Source organism: Nerophis ophidion, linkage group LG02, assembly GCF_033978795.1.
Source record: "Nerophis ophidion isolate RoL-2023_Sa linkage group LG02, RoL_Noph_v1.0, whole genome shotgun sequence".
Classification (NCBI taxonomy): Eukaryota; Metazoa; Chordata; class Actinopteri; order Syngnathiformes; family Syngnathidae; genus Nerophis; species Nerophis ophidion.
This window is the reverse complement of record NC_084612.1, coordinates 90,753,295-90,775,342: the sequence shown is the minus strand read 5'-3', so window position 1 is coordinate 90,775,342 and position 22,048 is coordinate 90,753,295. Positions and strand designations below refer to the sequence as shown.

The following is a 22,048-nucleotide window of genomic DNA, read 5'->3' as shown; positions in this document are numbered from 1 at the left end:
TTAAATATTGCATATTTTATTTCATTAAATTGAATAAAATTCTGTGTTTTTTTTTTTTCAATGACCTCGTTTTAGAAACTTGAGGACGTATGCGAGCGTTTTGACTGCCACCCATAGGGGGCGCTCCTAACGCCATTTAGTGGTACTATACTTTAAGTACTAGATGAGGGCATTTATGAGAAAGAGGAAGCGACTGCAGCTTCCTGGGTGATGCAACGTGACTGGAAATGATGTCATGCCTTGTTGTGTTCTTACTATTGCACGGCTTCAGTCATACGTGATGAGTTGATGAGTCGGTCCCAAAGGAGGCCTTTGGTGGTGAAACACACCCCCTCCAAATAAACTCCTGGCCTTCCTCAGAGCTGATGCAGACAGAGATGCACCACATCCGCACGCTGCGCATCATGTCGGAGGTGTACAGCAAGGGCCTGCAGAAGGAGGCGCAGCTGGAGCAGCAGACGGTGGAGAGGCTGTTCCCGGCGCTGGACGAGCTGCTGGAGCTCCACACCCAGCACCTCCTGCGCCTCCTGGAGAGGAAGAAGGAGAGCCTGCTGGAGGGCGGCCGGCCCTCGGAGCGAGGCTTCCTGGTTCACAGGATAGGAGACATCCTCCTCAGCCAGGTGAGGGGAGCCTCGCGCAGGACTTGGGAGTTTTACAACAGAACCAGTGAAGTTGGCACGTTGTGTAAATCAGTGGTCCCCAACCACCGGGCCGCGGCTCCATTGGTACCGGGCCGCAGAAGAATTTTTTATTATTTTTTTTTTCTTTTTTAATTAAATCAACATAAACAACACAAGATACACTTACAATTAGTGCACCAACCCAAAAAAACTCCCTTTTTCATGACAAAAAAATAAATAAATAAATTATTTAGTTTTTTTTATTAAATCATCGTAAAAAAAACACAAGATACACTTACAATTAGTGCACCAACCCAAAAAAACTCCCTTTTTCATGAAAAAAATAATTAAATGAATAAATATATATATATTTTTTATTATTAAATCACCATAAAAAACACAAGATACACTTACAATTAGTGCACCAACCCAAAATAAATTCCCTTTTTAAATAAATAAAATAAAAATAAATAAATACATTATTTAATTTTTTTTAATTATTAAATCAACATAAAAAACACAAGATACACTTACAAGTAGTGCACCAACCCAAAAAACCTCCCTTTTCCATGACAAAAAAAAAAAAATATTAAAAAAAAAATTAATTTAAATAAATGATAAATGGGTTGTACTTGTATAGCGCTTTTCTACCTTCAAGGTACTCAAAGCGCTTTGACACTACTTCCACATTTACCCATTCACACACACATTCACAATTTAAAATTTTTTTAAATTATTAAATCAACATAAAAAACACAAGACACACTTACAATTAGTGCACCAACCCAAAAAAACTCCCCTTTTCATGACAAAAAATAAATAAAATAAAAAAATTAAATAAATGTAATTTAAATGTATTTATTTTTTTTATTAAATCATCATAAAAACACATGATACACTTACTATTAGTGCACCAACCCCAAAAAACTCCCTTTTTCATGACAAAAAATAAAATAAAAAAATACAAATTAAATTTTTATTTTTATTTTTTGTAATTAAATCATCATAACAAACACAAGATACACTTACAATAAGTGCACCAACCCAAAAAAACTCAATTTTTCATGACAAGAAATAAATAAAAAAATGAATATATATATTTTTTTCTAATTAACTCAACATAAAAAACACAAGATTGATTGATTGATTGATTGATGGATTGATTGATTGATTGATTGATTGAAGATAAACGATACACTTACAATTAGTGCTCCAACCCAAAAAACCTCCCTTTTTCATGACAAGAAATAAATAAATAAAATATATAAAAAAAAACATTTTTTTTTTTTATTAAATCAACATAAAAACACAAGATACACTTACCAACCGAAAAAAACTCCCTTTTTCTTGACAAGAAATAAATGAAAAAATCAAAAAAAATTGTGATTTTTTTAAAAAATTAAATCAACATAAAAAAACACAAGATTGATTGATTGATTGATTGATTGATTGATTGATTGATTGATTGATTGAAAATTTACTTACAATTGGTGCGCCAACCCAAAAAACCTCCCTTTTTCATGACAAAAAATAAAGAAAAATAATTAAAAAATAATGTTTTTATTTTTTTTATTATTATTAAATCAACATAAAAACACAAGATACACTTACAATTAGTGCACCAACCCACAAAACCTCAGTTTTTCATGACAAAAAAAAAAAAATCCCTCCTGAGCCCATATGGTTATATCCTTTACACACTGATGTCGTTTTTGGATGCAGTACCACCTGAGGGATCCATGGTCACGGACATTCAATGTTACGTGCAGTGATTTCTCCAGATTCTCTGAAACTTTTGATGATATTACAGACCGTAGATATGAAATCCCTAAATTCCTTGTTGAGAAATGTTCTTAAACTGTTCAACAATTTGCTCACGCATTTGTTCACAAAGTGGCGACCCTCGCCCCGTCCTTGTTTGTGCATGACTGAGCATTTCATGGAAGCTGCTTTTATACACAACCATGGCACCCACCTGTTCCCCAATTAGCCTGCTCACCTGTGGGATGTTCCAAATAAGTGTTTGACGAGCATTCCTCAACTTTCTCAGTCTTTTTTGCCACTTGTGCCAGCTTTTTTGAAACACGTTGCAGGCATCAAATTCCAAATGAGCTAATATTTGCCAAAAATAATCACGTTTTCTAATTTGAACGTTAAATATCTTGTCTTTGCGGTCTATTCAATTAAATATAGGTTGAAAAGGATTTGTAAATTATTATATTATGTTTTTATTTACCTGTTAGCGATAAGTGAGGAGTTGTGATCAGATCATTAAGCATATTTTGATAGACTTATATTGTATTGCTTCTAGTATCTTTTAATGAACAAAATGTATCAAAGTGGCCCCCGCTGCCTTCAATTTGTATTTTAAGCGGCCCTCAATGGAAACACCCCTGATTTAAAGATGAAGATTAACCCAATCTCTTTCCAGTTCTCGGGCTCCAACGGCGAAAGCATGAAGAAGATCTACGGAAGGTTCTGCAGCCGCCACAACGAAGCAGTCAACTTTTACAAAGACCTGCTCAACAAAGACAAGCGCTTTAAAGCCTGCATCAAAGTACGTCCTGCGCCTCTTGCAACACTCACAGCGCCTTTTTTTAGTGAAGTGAATTATACCGTATTTCCTTGAATTGCCGCCGGGTATATAGTATGCGCCTGACTAGAATTACTGCCGGGTCAAACTCGTTACGCAAAATATTATTTTTATTAGCGCATATCTAGAATTTCCGCCAGGTCAAACTCGTTTCACCTAATAATTAGCATATGCCTAGAATTTCCACAGGGTCAAACTCGTCACGTCACGAGTGACACTTCACCTGTCATCATTTTCAAAATGGAGGAGGCTGATTTCAATCATTTGAAATCGCATAAAGGGAAGAAGATTAAGAGCTTTTCAGTCGGATTTAAGGTCCAAGCTATTGAATATGCTAAAAAGAACAGTAAGCTGCTATGTTTTATTAATATACCGTAGCTGCGTGTGTCAAATATGAGTCATTAAGTGACTCCCGCCTCCTGGTGGTAGAGGGCGCTAGTGATCCTTCTTGCGACTACTCGGCTGCAGAAGAAGTGACAACAAGCAGCGATCCTTTATTTTCTCCTCTCGCTTGCACTTTTAACATGGAGGATTACATATCTAAAATAAAACAGTTTTCTAAACTGGACTTTCAATGGAAGCAGGAGGTAATAAAGGAAGATCTCCATCGAGACAGAGAGACTTTTAAAACTGAAGAAAGATAAGGAAGACTTCTACAAACATGTTATCGATGCTTTTGATCAGAAGGAGCTGCGCATGGACTTCATTTATAAGTAACGTATTTTTTTTTGTTAAATGTGCTTTTCATGATGGTATCCTTACATCACACTCAAATTTATAAGCGCAGGCCTAAATTTGCCGCATGCCTTTGGTAAGCGCCGGAGTGAGAAGAAGTTTTACAATAATTAGCGCATGCTTGCCTTTACTGCACTCCTTTGGTAATTGCCGGAGTGAGAAGAGGTTTTAAATTAATTAAGGAAATACGGTATTTATATAGCGCTTTTCTCTAGTGACTCAAAGTGTTTTACATGGTGAAACCCAATATCTAAGTTACATTTAAACCAGTGTGGGTGGCACGGGCAGCAGGTGGGTAAAGTGTCTTGCAAAAGGACACAACATGCAGAGGCGGGGATCGAACCGGGAACCCTTTAGTTCAGGGGTAGGGAACCTATGGCTCTAGAGCCAGATGTGGCTCTTTTGATGACTGCATCTGGCTCTCGGATAAATCTGAGCTGACATTGCTTGACACGACAAATAATGAATAATTCTACTTTTAATCACAGTGTTAAAAATAACGTTCAAAATATAAAATATTGTCGTGCATTTTTATGTTCAAGAAGTTGCGTTAATGGTAAGTAGTAATTTATTTATTCTTTGTTAGTGTGGGGCTTGCCCTCCAAGGGGTTCTTCAGACCACCAAGCACCGACATGAGAGCCTGTTTCAGGGTTACAATATTGTTTTATTTTTCAATAAGTCTCTCAGTTGTTTTCCAGCAATTGTATTTTTCTCTTTCGTTCTCGCTCGCGCTCTGGCTCCGGCCACAACCCCGTCTCTCCTCCTGGCTGCTGCTTATAACATAGCGACAGGTGATCATATAAAAAGGCCCAGGTGGGCCATCTACGCACCTGTCGCTGAATTCAAAGCCTGGCAACACCCTGCTTCGCTGCAGGCCCGCAGGCCACGCCCCTCCACAGTTAGCTTCAATGTTATTACAAAGAATAAGAGACCTCTCTAGAAATGTTGGTCTTTATTAAAAATGCACGCGTTTTGTTGTGTTCAGTGTTAAAAAAAATATTATATGGCTCTCATTTTAAAATATTTGGCTTCTTGGCTCTCTCAGCCAAAAAGGTTCCCGACCCCTGCTCTAGTTGAAGTAGTGTGAAGTGAAGTATATTTATATAGCGCTTTTCTCTAGTGACTCAAAGCGCTTTTACATAGTGAAACCCAATATCTAAGTTACATTTAAAGCAGTGTGGGTGGCACTGGGAGCAGGTGGGTAAAGTGTCTTGCCCAAGGACACAACGGCAGTGACTAGGATGGCGGAAGCGGGAATCGAACCTGCAACCCTCAAGTTGCTGGCACATCCACTCTACCAACCGAGCTATACCGTCCCCCTTCTTTGCTCTGCACGTCTGACTATGCCTTTCCACGTTTCCACTTTTTGAATCCCCCCACAGAAGAAGATGAGTAGCAGCATCGTGCGGCGGCTCGGCATCCCAGAATGCATCTTGCTGGTGACTCAGAGGATCACCAAGTACCCCGTGCTGATCCAGAGGATCCTGCAGCACACCAAAGGTACCAAAGTCTGTACAACAAGTAGAGTTTGCGACCAGCCGAGCGAGCGAGGACTTAAGCTCAAAGTCTGCGTAATCAGGGTTTACAGACGCCATGACGCACGTAAACACCCCACAATAGCTCAATCATTCCCGCCCTAATCGTGGAAACCGCATCACAAAGACGAGCGCTATAAATCCTCAATATCTCGACATCCTCGGATCTGATTCCCGGTATCTTCTCGTCGGCTTGTGTCTCGCTCTGCATGCGCCCGCTAATCCTTCCCCGAAAGCTCCCCGAGGTGCTCGCTCCATTATTAACAAACATGCTCCAATTAGGCCCGAGGTGGTGTGCAGAGTCACAGCAGCCGCTTGAGTTCAGCTCGGTGTTGTTCAAGTGTAAAAAGAAGTGTAGCGTCAGTATAGTGGAGTCTGGTAAAAGCCTACTGAAATGAGATGTTCTTATTTAAACGGGGATAGCAGCTCCATTCTATGTGTCATACTTCATCATTTTGCGATATTGCCATATTTTTGCTGAAAGGATTTAGTAGAGAACATCCAAGATAAAGTTCGCAACTTTTTGTCGCTAATAAAAAAGCCTTGCCTGTATCGGAAGTAGCAGACGATGGGGTTGTGGAGCGCCTCACATCCTCACATTGTTTATAATCATAGCCTCCAGCAGCAAGAGCTATTCGGGACCGAGAAAGCGACGATTTCCCCATTAATTTGAGCGAGGATGAAAGATTTCTGGATGAGGAAAGTTAGAGTGAAGCACAAAAAAATAAAAAATAAAAAGTGACGGCTCCAGGCGGCGGCAGTGGGAGCGTTTCAGATGTAATTAGACACATTTACTAGGATAATTCTGGAAAAATCCCTTATTGTGCTTATTGTGTTACTAGTGTTTTAGTGAGATTGTAAAGTCATACCAGAAAATGTGGATGAGAGAAGCCGAGGAGCCAAGATCACGGCTGCCTTTTTGAGCTGCGGGAGGAGGTCGTATAATCCACTGAAGTCTCCGGTAAGAGCCGACTTAATAGCACAATTTTCCTATCCAAAAACATGCTGGTTGACGTAGAGAAATATGTTCGCTTGACCGCTCTGTGTTAAAGCTTCACAACAAACAAAGAAACACCGGCTGTGTTTGTGGTGCTAAAGGCAGCTGCAATACACCAACAGCATTCTTCTTTGACGTCTCCATTATTAATTGAAGAAATTGCAAAAGATTCAGCAACACAGACGTCCAAATTACTGTGTAATTATGCGCTGAAAAGAGAGGACTTTTAGCCGTGTGTGGTGCTGGGCTAATATGTCCGCTACAACCCGAGACGTCACAAACACACGTCATCATTCCGCGACGTTTTCAACAAGAAACTCCGCGGGAAATTTAAAATTGTAATTTAGTAAACTAAAAAGGCCGTATTGGCATGTGTTGCAATGTTAATATTTCATCATTGATATATAAACTATCAGACTGCGTGGTCGGTAGTAGTGGCTTTCAGTAGGACTCTACCATGGGTATCAAGTGCAGATGCTGCAAATACTGTATATACGCTGCCGAATTAATTATTCACACAGAAATATTTTGCAAAAGTTTGTTTATATAGCTTATTTGTTTCCAAACAGCACAGCAGTAAAACGGCTGATTAAATAAAACAGAAGTTTTGTTTGAAATGAATCATTCAATCAAAGTTAACTTATATAGCTCTATATCACAAGTGTCAATGACATCCTTGGCTCAGATACCACATCAGGGCAAGGAAAAAGTCAACCCAATGGGACAATGAGAAACCTTGGAGGGGACCGCAGATGTGGGGACCCCCCTCTGGGTGACCAGTGCAATGGACGTTGAGAAGATCTAGCATAATAGTGTGAGAGTCCAGTCCATGGTGGATCTAACATAATAGTGAGAGTCCAGTCCATAGTGGATCTAACATAATAGTGAGAGTCCAGTCCATAGTGGATCTAACATAATAGTGAGAGTCCAGTCCATAGTGGATCTAACATAATAGTGAGAGTCCAGTCCATAGTGGATCTAACATAATAGTGAGAGTCCAGTCCATAGTGGATCTAACATGATAGTGAGAGTCTAGTCCATACTGGAACTAATATAACACTGACAGTTTAGTCCATAGTGGATCTAACATAATAGTGACAGTCCAGTCCATAGTGGATCTAACATAATAGTGAAAGTTTAGTCCCTAGTGGATCGAACATAATAGTGTGAGAGTCTAGTCCATAGTGGATCTAACATAATAGTGAGAGTCCAGTCCATAGTGGATCTAACATAATAGTGTGAGAGTCTAGTCCATAGTGGATCTAACATAATAGTGAGAGTCCAGTCCATAGTGGATCTAACATAATAGTGAGAGTCCAGTCCATAGTGGATCTAACATAATAGTGTGAGAGTCCAGTCCATAGTGGATCTAACATAATAGTGAGAGTCCAGTCCATAGTGGATCCAACATAATAGTGAGAGTCCAGTCCATAGTGGATCTAACATAATAGTGAGAGTCCAGTCCATAGTGGATCTAACATAATAGTGTGAGAGTCCAGTCCATAGTGGATCTAACATAATAGTGAGAGTCCAGTCCATAGTGGATCTAACATAATAGTGAGAGTCCAGTCCATAGTGGATCTAGCATAATAGTGAGAGTCCAGTCCATAGTGGATCTAACATAATAGTGACAGTCCAGTCCATAGTGGATCTAACATAATAGTGTGAGAGTCCAGTCCATAGTGGATCTAACATAATAGTGAGAGTCCAGTCCATAGTGGATCTAACATAATAGTGAGAATCCAGTCTTTTAACATTTATTTATTTATTTTAAAACAATACTTTGAGTACTCGATAAAACCCAAGATTCAGTTTAATGGCAAAGACTACTTCCCGGCAACACTCGAGGACAGTTTGCTTTATCAGTTTAAATGTTCATTTTAATACGAACAAAATCTATTTCATTATTAATCACATTCTTATTACCACATCAAAATCAGTGTTATCGAGAATCAGTACTGTATCGGTTCAAATGGAAACAAGTCTTCCTGCTATTAGTGACATGACAAACAGTAATAGAGAACCACTGCAGGCTGGTGGCTGTAGGCAACCTCCTGAAGTGTATTGCCGCATGCAGCAGTGTTTTGGAGCTCTGCATTACTTTGAAAATATGCTCATGGATGGATGGAAGAGATGCATGAATTATAATATTTGTGTTAAGATATGCCAAGTGGACCTTTCCAAAGGCAGGGAGTCTCTTATTGTGAAAGGAACACGCCGTATTTTTGTGTGAAAAAGCGCCATAATTAGGACTCGAGTGAAATGTCAATGAGGAGACATAATGATCTTGGCCTTTCATGAGAGGAGGCAGACCTCATTTAAGGTTGCCACCTATCTGCTAATCGCTCTCAATTAGTCTTCAATCGGAGAACTTGCCGGAAAACCTCTGGAATAAAACACAGACGACCTAAGGCGGGGGTGTCCAAACTTTTTCCACCGAGGGCCGCACATGGAAACATTTAAACAAGCTGGGGCCATTTTGATATTTTTCATTTTCAAACCATAACAAAATATACAGAATTTTTTTTTTTTTACCTTTAGGGCTCCCAGGGACCATAAAGGGTCTCAGTCATTACTGCTAATAAAATTTTAGGTTGATATGAAGTAATAAAAAGGTTAATTATTAAAAACTGCATATATTTTAGTTTTACTGTAAAAAAAAAAAAAAAAAGTTTTCTTTGACAAACAAGGCATAAAACCTGGTAAAATTACCATGCTAGCATGATAAAATTACCAGTTTAACCTTTTTAGTCAATTTTACGGCCTATTGTCTCAAATTCGTATAACGTGGTACTTGAAACAATGCTAACTGTTAGCATGATAAAATTACCATGCTAGCATGATAAGATTTCCATTTCAACCTTTTTAGCCAATTTTACAGCCGAATGCGTCAAAGTCATATAACTTGGTACTTGATACATGCTAATCATTAGCATGATAAAATTACCATTTTAACCTTTTTAGTCAATTTTACAGCCTAATGCCTCAAAGTCGTATAACTTGGTACTTGAAACAATGTTAACTGTTAGCATGATAAAATTACCATGCTAGCATGATAACATTACCATTTTAACCTTTTTAGCCAATTTTACTGCCGAATGCCTCAAAGTCATATAAATTGCTACTTGACACATGCAAATTGTTAGCCTGATAAAATTACCATGCTAGCATGATAACATTACTGTTTTAACTTTTTAAGCCAATTTTACAACCAAATGCTTCAAAGTCATATAAATTGGTACTTGATACATGCTAACTATTAGCAGGATAAAATTACCTTGCTAGCCTGATAAGATTACCATTTCAACCTTTTTAGCCAATTTTGCAGCCGAATGCCTCAAAGTCATATAACTTGCTACTTGACCCATGCTAACTGTTAGCTTGATAAAATTACCATGCTGGCATGATAACATTGCTGTTTTTACATTTTAAGCCAATTTTACAACCAAATGCTTCAAAGTCATATAACTTGGTACTTGATACATGCTAATTATTAGCATGATAAAATTACCATTTTAACCTTTTAAGTCAATTTTACAGCCTAATGCCTCAAAGTCGTTTAACTTGGTACTCGAAACAATGCTAACTGTTAGCATGATAAAATTACCATGCTAGCATGATAAGATTACCATTTCAACCTTTTTAGCCAATTTTACTGCCGAATGCCTCAAAGTCATATAACTTGCTACTTGACACATGCTAACTGTTAGTTTGATAAAATTACCATGCTGGCATTATAACATTACTTTTTAAACTTTTTAAGCCAATTTTTACAACCAAATGCTTCAATGTCATATAAACTGGTACTTGATACATGCTAACTGTTAGCATGATAAAATTACCATGCTAGCATGATAAGATTACCATTTCAACCTTTTTGGCCAATTTTACAGCCGAATGCCTCAAAGTCATATAACTTGCTACTTGACACATGCTAACTGTTAGCTTGATAAAATTACCATGCTAGCATGATAACATTGCTGTTTTTACATTTTAAGCCAATTTTACAACCAAATGCTTCAAAGTCATATAACTTGGTACTTGACACATGCTAACTATTAGCCTGGTAAAATTACCATGCTAGCATGATAAAATTACCAGTTTAACCTTTTTAATCAATTTTACAGCCTAATGCCTCAAAGTCGTATAACTTGGTACTTGAAAAAATGCTAACTGTTAGCATGATAAAATTACCATGCTAGCATGATAAGATTACCATTTTAACCTTTTTGGCCAATTTTACAGCCGAATGCCTCAAAGTCATATCACTTGCTACTTGACACATGCAAACTGTTAGCCTGATAAAATTACCATGCTAGCATGATAACATTACTGTTTTAACTTTTTAAGTCAATTTTACAACCAAATGCTTCAAAGTCATATAATTTGGTACTTGATACATGCTAACTATTAGCATGATAAAATTACCATTTTAACCTTTTTAGTCAATTTTACAGCCTAATGCATCAAAGTCGTATAACTTGGTACTTGAAAAAATGCTAACTGTTAGCATGATAAAATTACCATGCTAGCATGATAAGATTACACCATTTTAACCTTTTTGGCCAATTTTACAGCCGAATGCCTCAAAGTCATATAACTTGCTACTTGACACATTCTAACTGTTAGCTTGATAAAAATACTATGCTAGCATTATAATATTACTGTTTTAACTTTTTAAGCCAAATTTACAACCAAATGCTTCAAAGTCATATAACTTGGTACTTGACACATGCTAACTATTAGCATGATAAAATTACCATTTTAACCTTTTTAGTAAATTTTACAGCCTAATGCCTCAAAGTCTTATAACTTGGTACTTGAAACAATGTTAACTGTTAGCATGATAAAATTACCATGCTAGCATGATAAGATTACCATTTTAACCCTTTTAGCCAATTTTACAGCCAAATGCCTCAAAGTCATATCACTTGCTACTTGACACATGCTAACTGTTAGCTTGATAAAATTACCATGCTAGCATGATAACATTACAGTTTTAACTTTTTAAGCCAAATTTACAACCAAATGCTTCAAAGTCATATAACTTGGTACTTGACACATGTTAACTATTAGCCTGGTAAAATTACCATGCTAGCATGATAAAATTACCAGTTTAACCTTTTTTAGTCAATTTTACAGCCTAATGCCTTAAAGTCGTATAACTTGGTACTCGAAACAATGCTAACTGTTAGCATGATAAAATTACCATGCTAGCATGATAAAATTTCCATTTTAACCTTTTTAGCCAATTTTACAGCCGAATGCCTCAAAGTCGTATAACTTGCTACTTGAAGCATGCTACCTGTTAGCATGATAACATTACCATTTTAACTTTTCTTGCCAATTTTGCAGCCGAGTGCTTCAAAGTCATATAACTTTCTACTTGACACATGCTAACTGTTAGCATGCTAACTTATTTTTAGCTAACAAATAACCGACCGCCTATTTTTCCCGCGCAGAGGGCGACGAGGACTACGAGGACCTGACGGAGGCGGTGCGGCTGGTCAAGCGGGTGATCGCCGCCGTGGACGCCCGGGTGAACGAGCACGACAAGCGGCGGCGCCTGAAGGACTTCCACGCCCGCACCGACGGCAAGTCCATCATGATGATGAAGAGCGGCCAGATCTTCGCCCGCGAGGACCTCCTGCGGAGGCGGCTGATCCATGACGGCGCCCTGCAGCTGAAGAGCTGCCAGGGCCGACAGAAAGGTGGCGCCCCTTTCCCGACGTCGTGGGAAAAAATCAAACAAATTGACGACGTTTTTTTTTTTTCCCCTCTCTGCAGACGTGCACGCCTTGCTCCTGTCGGACGTGGTGGTCTTCCTGCAAGAGAAGGACCAGAAATACGTCTTCGCCATGCTGGTACGTAGATGTTCACCTCGCCGACGTGAGCGTAGTCACAACCTTTTTCTGAGTGGACGGAGGCCTCAAAGAGACAAATTATTCCAAAGCTTTGGGAGACCAATCTATGCACAACACCTTTAAATCGCATCGCCCAAGTTGATCTAACCCCTTTCACGGAAGCGCTGTCTTCTTCAATATGTCTCTCTTGCCCCCACCCTCCGGAACGAATACACATTTCTATTGTCTTCCTTAGAAGAAAAGTTTTGCTACTCCTTACGTTCTTAAATCTTTAAGGTTAACACACACACAGTTTACTAGCGGACAATCAAAAGAGAACAAATGGAAAAACACTAGCTGTTTTAAAATATGACTATGAATATAAAGAAATAACTCTTAAAATATGGATATATATATAGATATCTATCTCCGTCAGTATGCTTACAGTTAGCATTTGCGTCGTACCTAAATGTATGATACTGAGGTGAATACCTGTTAAATTAGCTAAAAAAAAAGCTATCATGCTAAGATGCTAACTGTAACATGCGTCATGTACCGAAATATGTTAAAACATTCATTGTAGAAAATGCTGGAATGCTAACATTCTAGAGGAATGTAGTTAATCATAGTACTGGAATGCGATGTTACTAAAGTAGGATAGATTTCGAATCGGGAATCGTTTTGAATCGGGAATCGATTCTGAATTGAATCGTTACTCCCAAGAATTGTGTGGTCCGGACATAAGTCTGTAAGTCTGGCTGCGATTGCCCCACTTGGACCGTAGCCTTAAAATGTTACATCGTACTATTCTGCCAACTCACCGACAAAAAAACAGATTTAATTGTGAGATATTTTGCTGCCTTTTGTCTCTTTAGGTCAGGCCAAAGCAAAAGGGCCAGACTTAGAAAAAAATTGAGACGTTTTTAATTGCAAATGGATTGTGAAAGTACTATGCTAACATGGTATTGTTGCGTTTTGACCAGATCTTCCTCTTCTCCTTGGGAATTTAAGCTACTGGTCACCCTCCAGGTTCTTTTGATGACACATAAGCTGGTTTTAAATTAATCCCAGAGAGAGTAGCTATTTTGACCTTTTATTCCAAAGCTTTGGGAGACCAATCTATTTGGGAGACCAATCTATTTACAACACCTTTAAATCGCATCGCCCAAGTTGATCTAACCCCTTTCACGGAAGCGCTGTCTTCTTCAATATGTCTCTCTCGCCCCCACCCTTCGGAACGAATACACATTTCTATTGTCCTCCTTAGCTGGGAACAGGATGAGATAAGAAGGAGTTTTGCTACTCCTTACATTCCTAACGCTTTAAGGTTAACACACACACAGTTTACTAGCGGACAATCGAAAGAGAACAAATTGAAAAACACTAGCTGTTTTAAAATATGACTATGAATATAAAGAAATAACTCTTAAAATATGGATATATATATAGATATCTATCTCCGTCAGTATGCTTACAGTTAGCATTTGCGTCGTACCTAAATGTATGATACTGAGGTGTATACCTGTTAAATTAGCTAAAAAAAAAAAAGCTATCATGCTAAGATGCTAAAGGTAACATGCGTCATGTACCAAAATATGTTAAAAATTCATTGTAGAAAATGCTGGAATGCTAACATTCTAGAGGAATGTAGTTAATCATAGTACTGGAATGCGATGTTACTAAAGTAGTATAGATTTCGAATCGGGAATCGTTTTGAATCGGGAATCGATTCTGAATTGAATCGTTACTCCCAAGAATTGTGTGGTGCCCAAACAGTCACAGCTTTAATGCTTAGTGTTTAGATTTAGATTTAAATGTATTGGTCCCCGTTGGGGAAATAAATTTTCACTGCCGTACATTTAAACATATAGACATTACACATCACAAAACTAAAATAACAAAAAGACATCGTACATGACCAACACACTGAAGCCAAAGCTTTGAAAACTTGTACGTCATCCTCCTTATATTCAGGCTCAAAAATATAAAGTTGTGGATCATCATTTGTCCCAAAGTAGTCTTTGTTGTCTCTCATGAAGATAAGGTATAGCTCGGTTGGTAGAGCGGCCGTGCAGGCAACTTGAGGGTTGCAGGTTCGATTCCCGCTTCTGCCATCCTAGTCACTGCCATTGTGTCCTTGGGCAAGACACTTTACCCACCTGCTCCCAGTGCCACCCACACTGCTTTAAATGTAACTTAGATATTGGGTTTCACTATGTAAAGCGCTTTGAGTCACTAGAGAAAAGCGCTATATAAATATAATTCAATTCACGAAGTCTGCTATGATTAGTATGTTGTTGATGGAAATAATGAGCGCACGTGCGCTTATATTTTGAGCAAAATAGGTAAATAGGACATGTTAGGGACGGCGTGGCGCAGTGGAAGAGTGGCCGTGCGCAACCCGAGGGCCCCTGGTTCAAATCCCAGCTAGTACCAACCTCGTCGTGTCCTGAGCAAGACACTTCACCCTTGCTCCTGGTTGGCGCCTTGCATGGCAGCTCCCTCCATCAGTGTGTGAATGTGTGTGTGAATGGGTGAATGTGGAAGTAGTGCTTTGAGTACCTTGAAGGTAGAAAAGTGCTATACAAGTACAACCCATTTATCATTTATTTATGACTGTTACTATATAGTGTGCATATAAAACCCTACAGGAGGTTTTTTAGAGCTCTTAATAGGCGGGATCTCATTAGCTCTATTCTTAGCTGACTCTTGCTAGTGTTTATTTACTATTTAGAATGCACTAAAAGTAGGTGTTCTGGTCTTCCATAAAGATTGTGAATGATAGACAACTTTTACTTTAATGTACTTTATGTACAGCTGATAATGTTAAAGATTTTCTTTTCTTCTCTCCATCCATCCTTCACTTCCCTGGTGCTCCCTCCTGCTCACGTTTGATGCCGGCCTTCATTTTTCCTTTCCCACTCGCTGCTCCATCAACTGCCCTATTTCCTGCCTCCTCCTCCCCATCATCATCATCATCCCCTTGTCTCTCATTTGTCTTCCTTTCCTCCTCCCACCGCCGTCTCCTGCACCTCGCCCTCGTTCCGTCTCATCACCACCCCCCACAGGACCAGCGCTCCACCGTCCTCTCGCTGCAGAAGCTGATCGTGCGCGAGGTCGCCAACGAAGAGCGCGGCCTTTTCCTCATCACGGCCGGCATCGAGAAGCCCGAGATGATGGAGGTGCTGGCCAGCTCCAAGGAGGAGCGCAACACGTGGATGCAACTCATCCAGGACGCCATGCAGTCCATGTGAGTAGACTTCCTTGCCTTTGGGGGCCATCCACGCTCACGTCTCTCAACTTCGAAATACTAAAAAAAAAAAAATAATAACCAAGTCAAGCATAGGATTCAATACCACTCAGTAGGGAGGGGCAGCGTTCACATTTGAACCGATACGGTACCTGGGGATCGATACTGGTACTCAACAATACCAATTTACAGTACTTTTTTGTGTGTAAATGAATATTCATAGTTTTTTTTGGGTTGTAAGTCCAAGATGTTTTGTTTATGGCATTTTTTTGTTGCGCCCTAAAAAGTGTTAACACTATAAGTGTTAAAGGGGAACATTATCAGCAGACCTATGTAAGCGTCAATATATACCTTGATGGTGCAGAAAAAAGAACATATATTTTTTTCAACCGATTTCCGAACTCTAAATGGGTGAATTTTGGCGAATTAAACGCCGTTCTGTTTATCGCGCTGGAGGCGATGACGTCGCCGAGGTAATTTCATTTTCAACACATTACAAACACCGGGTCTCAGCTCTGTTATTTCACGTTTTTTTGACTATTTTTTGGAACCTTGGAGACATCATGCCTCGTGGGTGTGTTGTCGGAGGGTGTAACAACACTAACAGGGAGGGATTCAAGTTGCACCACCGGCCCCAAGATGCCAAAGTGGCAAGAAATCTGCCGCCAGACCCCCATTGAATGTGCCAGAGTGTCTCCACATTTTACCTTCGACGCTAAGACAGACATGGCACAGAGATGTATGGATAACCTGCAGATGCATTTGCAACGATAGTCAACGAAATCACAAAGGTGAGTTTTGTTGATGTTGACTGCCAGCTAATCGATGCTAACATGCTACGCTAATCGATGCTAACATGCTATTTACCGGCGTTGCTAAAGCAGACATGGAACAGAGATGTATGGATAACCTGCAGATGCATTTGAAACTATATTACATTTCTTTCCACCCACATTTAATGCGAAACAAACACTTACCAATCGACGGATTTAAGTTGCTCCAGTGTCACAAGATGCGAAAGTCCTGATCGTTTGGTCCGCACATTTTACCGGCGATGCTAACGCAGCTATTCGGCCATGCTATGGCTATGAATAGCGTCAATAGCTATTCGCTCAATAGCTTCAGTTTCTTCTTCAATACTTTCATATTCCATCCATCGGTTTCAATACATGCGTAATCTGTTGAATCGCTCAAGTCGCTGAAATCCGAGTTTGAATCCGAGCTAATGTCGCTATATCTTGCTGTGGTATTCCCATTGTTTGTTTACATTGGCAGCACTGTGTGACGTCACAGGGAAATGGCCAGTGTCTTGGCAGAGAGACGAAAATAAGGCACTTTAAAGCTTTATTTAGGGATATTCCGAGACCGGTAAAATTTTGAAAAAAAACTTCAAAAAATACAACAAGCCACTGGGAACTGATTTTTATTGTTTTTAACCCTTTTGAAATTGTGATAATGTTCCCCTTTAACCGGCTGTTTGTGTGCATCTCCATCCATCCATTTCCTACCGCTTATTCCCTTTTGGGATCACTGGGGGCGCTGGCGCCTATCTCAGCTACAATCGGGCGGAAGGCAGAGTACACCCTGGACAAGTCGCCACTTCATCGCAGGGCCAACACAGATAGACAGACAACATTCACACTCACATTCACACACTAGGGACCATTTAGGGAACCCACGCATATAAACTCCACACAGAAAGATCCCGAGCCTGGATTTGAACCCAGGACTGCAGGAACTTCGTATTGTGAGGCAGACGCACTAACCCCTCTCCCACCGTGACGCCCTAGTTGTAGTTGTCGTTCACAAATTTGCAGGTGTTGAAATCGCCATGTAAAATTGCTAATGCTAATCTGTAGCATGTCATTAGCAAAGCCAATGTATGTTAGCATCAAGCTAGCGAATTTTTGGAAAAGTGTAGCCTGACTTTACTTATGTTCGTTGTTTGCGGTAATTTCTTAATTTGCATTGAAAATGGCAACTTTATAATTTATGGCAGTTTTTTGTTGTTGTTGCGCCCTAAAACGTGTTAATACTGTAAGTATTGTACTTTTTACGCACCAGCTGTTTGATTGCAATGTGCATCTTAGTTGTAGTTTTCATTCACAAATTTGCGAGTGTCGAAATTGCCATGTAAAATCGCTAATGCTAATTTTGCAGCATGTCATTAGCAAAGACAATGTATATTAGCATCAAGCTAGCGCGTTTTTGGAAAGTGGAGCCTTACTTTACTTATGTTGTTTTTTTTAGTTAATTTGTTTGTTTGCATTGAAAATTGCAGCATTGCAATTTATGGCGTTTTTTGTTGTTGCTGTTGCGCCCCAAGACGTGTTAAAACTGTAAGTATTGTACTTATTGCTTACCAGCTGTTTGATTGTAACGTGCATCCTAGTTGTAGTCTTCGTTCACAAATTTGCAGGTGTTGAAATCGCCGTATAAAATCGCTAATGCTAATCTGTAGCATGTCATTAGCAAAGCCAATGTATGTTAGCATCAAGTTAGCGGATTTTTGGAAAAGTGGAGCCTGACTTTACTTATGTTGGTTGTTTGAGGTGATTTCTTAATTTGCATTGAAAATGGCAACTTTATAATTTATGGCAGGTTTTTTTTTTTTTTTTGCGCCCTAAAAGGTGTTAATACTGTAAGTATTGTACTTTTTACGCACCAGCTGTTTGATTGCAATGTGCATCTTAGTTGTAGTTTCCATTCACAAATTTGCAAGTGTCAAAATTGCCATGTAAAATCGCTAATGCTAATTTTGCAGCATGTCATTAGCAAAGACAATGTATATTAGCATCAAGCTAGCTCATATCTGAAAAAGCAGAGCCTTATTTTACCTACGTTGGAGCGTTTTTTGGAGTAAATTATGTTTTCGGCATGGAAAATTGCAACATTATAGGTAATGGTGTGTTTTGTTGTTGTTGTTGCGCCCTAAAATGTGTTAATGCTGTAAGTATTTTACTTGTTACGCACTAGCTTTTTGATTGAAACGTGTATATTAGCATCAAGGTAGCTCATATCCGAAAAGGCGGAGCCTTGTTTTACCTACGTTGGAGCGTTTTTTGGAGTAAATTATGTTTTCGGCATGGAAAATTTCAACATTATAGGTAATGGTGTTTTTTGTTGTTGTTGTTGCACCCTAAAATGTGTTAATGCTGTAAGTATTTTACATGTTACGCACTAGCTTTTTGATTGCAACGTGCATCTCAGTTGTAGTTTTCATTCACAAATTTGCAGGTGTCGAAATCGCCATGTAAAATCGCTAATGCTAATCTGTAGCATGTCGTTAGCAACACCAATGTATAATAGCATTAAGCTAGCTCACATCTGAAAGAGCGTAGCCTTGTTTTACCTACGTTGGAGCGTTTTTTTGGAGTAAATTATGTTGTCGGCATGGAAAATTGCAACATTATAGGTAATGGTGTTTTTTGTTGTTGTTGTTGCGCCCTAAAATGTGTTAATGCTATAAGTATTTTACATGTTACGCTCTAGCTCTTTGATTGTAACGTGCATCTCAGTTGTAGTTTTCATTCACAAATTTGCAGGTGTCGAAATCGCCATGTAAAATCGCTAATGCTAATCTGTAGCATGTCGTTAGCAACACCAATGTATAATAGCATTAAGCTAGGTCACATCTGAAAGAGCGTAGCCTTGTTTTACCTACTTTGGAGCGTTTTTTGGAGTAAATTATGTTGTCGGCATGGAAAATTGTAACATTATAGGTAATGGTGTTTTTTGTTGTTGTTGTTGCGCCCTAAAATGTGTTAATGCTATAAGTATTTTACATGTTACGCACTAGCTTTTTGATTGAAAGGTGTATATTAGCATCAAGCTAGCTCATATCTGAAAAGGCGGAGCCTTGTTTTACCTACGTTGGAGCGTTTTTTGTAGTAAATTATGTAGTCGGCATGGAAAATTGCAACATTATAGGTAATGGTGTTTTTTGTTGTTGTTGTTGCGCCCTAAAATGTGTTAATGCTGTAAGTATTTTACTTGTTACACACTAGCTTTTTGATTGAAATGTGCATATTAGCATCAAGCTAGCTCATATCTGAAAAGGCGGAGCCTTGTTTTACCTACGTTGGAGCGTTTTTTGGAGTAAATGATTGTGTCGTTGGCATTCAAAATTGCAACATTACCCAGGGGTAGTTTGGCTGAGTTTGCTCTCGGTGCTGCTGGAGTGATCGCCACACGCCGAAGTTCGGCAAACTGGGCGTGACGTCATGCGAAATTTGTGTACCAAAACATGGCGTCGCTGGATTTCATGTGAATGGGTTCCCAGTAAGACCGGCGGGATTCGAATCCCCATCCCTACAACAGCAGGCTGAAAATAAAATGCTGAAAAATAAAAAGAACAAAGTGTGTTTAGCATACAAAGCAGATGCACTCACACATAAATGTTGCTACTAGTGAAGTGAAGTGAATGACATTTCTGTAGCGCTTTTCTCTAGTGACTCAAAGCGCTTTTACATAGTGAAACCCAATATCTGTGTGTGAACGACTCTTGCCGTTGTCGTGCGGGTTCCACGGACCATCAAGGAAGGGCATTGCTTTCGAGCAGGTTTGACTCTTGTTTATTTTTCAATAACAAGCTTGTCTGCGGTCAGGGCCCCTTTTCAGCTCCTTTTCCACTGCTCGCTCCTCAGTTGCTTTTCAGCCGTCGTCGTCATCGTCTGTTCTTTGTTGCTTTTGCTCCTCAGTCGCTGCTGTGGGCTCTCCTCCTCCTCCTGCCTTGTTCTCTCCTCCTTCTCCCCTTTTATACAGCGTGAGGAGAAATGTTAATTGTGTCCGGGTGCGCGATCCACGCACCTGCACTTGACTGCGGCAGCGCTCCCGGCACGCCCCGCCTCTCCGCTCGGCCGCGTTCTCCGCCTCCTCGCCGCAATCTTGGGCCGGGCTCCAGCGTGCCCTGCCCCGCCTCTCCACACTGTGTTACATTTAAAGCAGTGTGGGTGGCACTGGCTGCAGGTGGGTAAAGTGTCTTGCCCAAGGACACGGCGGCAGTGGGAATTGAACCTGGAACCCTCAAGTTGCTGGCACGGCCACTGTACCAAAACCACATCACATTCACAACATTTACACATTTACATAGTGAAACCCAATATCTGTGTGTGAACGACTCTTGCCGTCGTCGTGCGGGTTCCACGGACCATCAAGGAAGGGCATTGCTTTCGAGCAGGTTTGACTCTTGTTTATTTTTCAATAACAAACTTGTCTGCGGTCGGGTCACTTTTCAGCTCCTTCTCCACTGCTCGCTCCTCGGTTGCTTTTCAGCCGTCGTCGTCATCGTCTGTTCTTTTTTGCTTTTGCTCCTCGGTCGCTGCTGTGGGCTCTCCTCCTCCTCCTGCCTTGTTCTCTCCTCCTTCTCCCCTTTTATACAGCGTGAGGAGAAATGTTAATTGTGTCCGGGTGCGCGATCCACGCACCTGCACTCCGTTCGGCCGCATTCTCCACCTCCTCGCCGCCATCTTGGGCCGGGCTCCAGCATGCCCTGCCCCGCCTCTCCACACTGTGTTACATTTAAAGCAGTGTGGGTGGCACTGGCTGCAGGTGGGTAAAGTGTCTTGCCCAAGGACACGGCGGCAGTGGGAATTGAACCTGGAACCCTCAAGTTGCTGGCACGGCCACTGTACCAAAACCACATCACATTCACACATAAATGTCATTTCAACCCCACCAAAAATAACATAACAAAGCGGTATAGCTCGGTTGGTAGAGTGGTCGTGCCAGAAACTTGGGGGTTGCAGGTTCGATTCCCACCTTGCCATCCTAGTCACTGCCGTCGTGTCCTTGGGCAAGACACTTGACCCACCTGCTCCCAGTGCCACCCACACTGCTTTAAATGTAACTTAGATATTGGGTTTCACTATGTAAAGTGCTTTGAGTCACTAGAGAAAAGCGCTATATAAAAAAATATCCATCCATCCGTTTTCTACCGCTTATTCCCTTTTGGGGTCACGGGGGGTGCTGGCGCCTATCTCAGCTACAATCAGGCGGAAGGCGGGGTACACCCTGGACAAGTCGACACCTCATCATAATTAACAAAATTAATTAGCAAACACAACATCATTACACTGACCTTCAAAATAAAAGCACAAAAAAAAGAACCCAGTCATGCCTCCAAGTGTTAGTTCCAGCCCGGTGATTGGAACTGTGTGTCAAATTAGAAAAAAATGAATCCAGGCAGCTTTAAATGAGGCCCAAAAAAATATTTTAATTTAATTTTCTGCAACATCTGCAATGCAAGCAGCTTTTTATTTACATGACAACATTTGTTTTGGGTCCAGCTGAACTTCTCCCAGGGAATCACTTAGCGGCGACATAATTGTCCGCAGCACTTTTTCAGGCTGGCAATATATGAGCAGTTAAATCCTCAGTACAAATGATGATTCTTTTTTTAAATAATAAATCATTTGCAAGTGAAACTGCAAAAAAAAAAAAAAAATGTCTTCATGATTTTGTGCTGATTGTTCT

At 40.1% G+C, this 22,048-nt stretch overlaps 1 protein-coding gene across 6 annotated transcripts in view; it reads left to right on the top strand.

Moving 5' to 3' along the window:
- Nucleotides 1-22,048, top strand: part of LOC133548231 (A-kinase anchor protein 13) — a 411,300-nt gene that overhangs the window by 352,510 nt on the left and 36,742 nt on the right. For all 6 annotated transcript variants that reach the window (XM_061893549.1, XM_061893546.1, XM_061893547.1 and 3 more), the window contains 6 exons: nt 361-620; nt 3,052-3,177; nt 5,332-5,449; nt 11,944-12,192; nt 12,269-12,345; nt 15,393-15,574. In XM_061893549.1, coding sequence (XP_061749533.1) covers nt 361-620; nt 3,052-3,177; nt 5,332-5,449; nt 11,944-12,192; nt 12,269-12,345; nt 15,393-15,574 — 1,012 coding nt within the window. The remainder of the gene's footprint in view (nt 1-360; nt 621-3,051; nt 3,178-5,331; nt 5,450-11,943; nt 12,193-12,268; nt 12,346-15,392; nt 15,575-22,048) is intronic.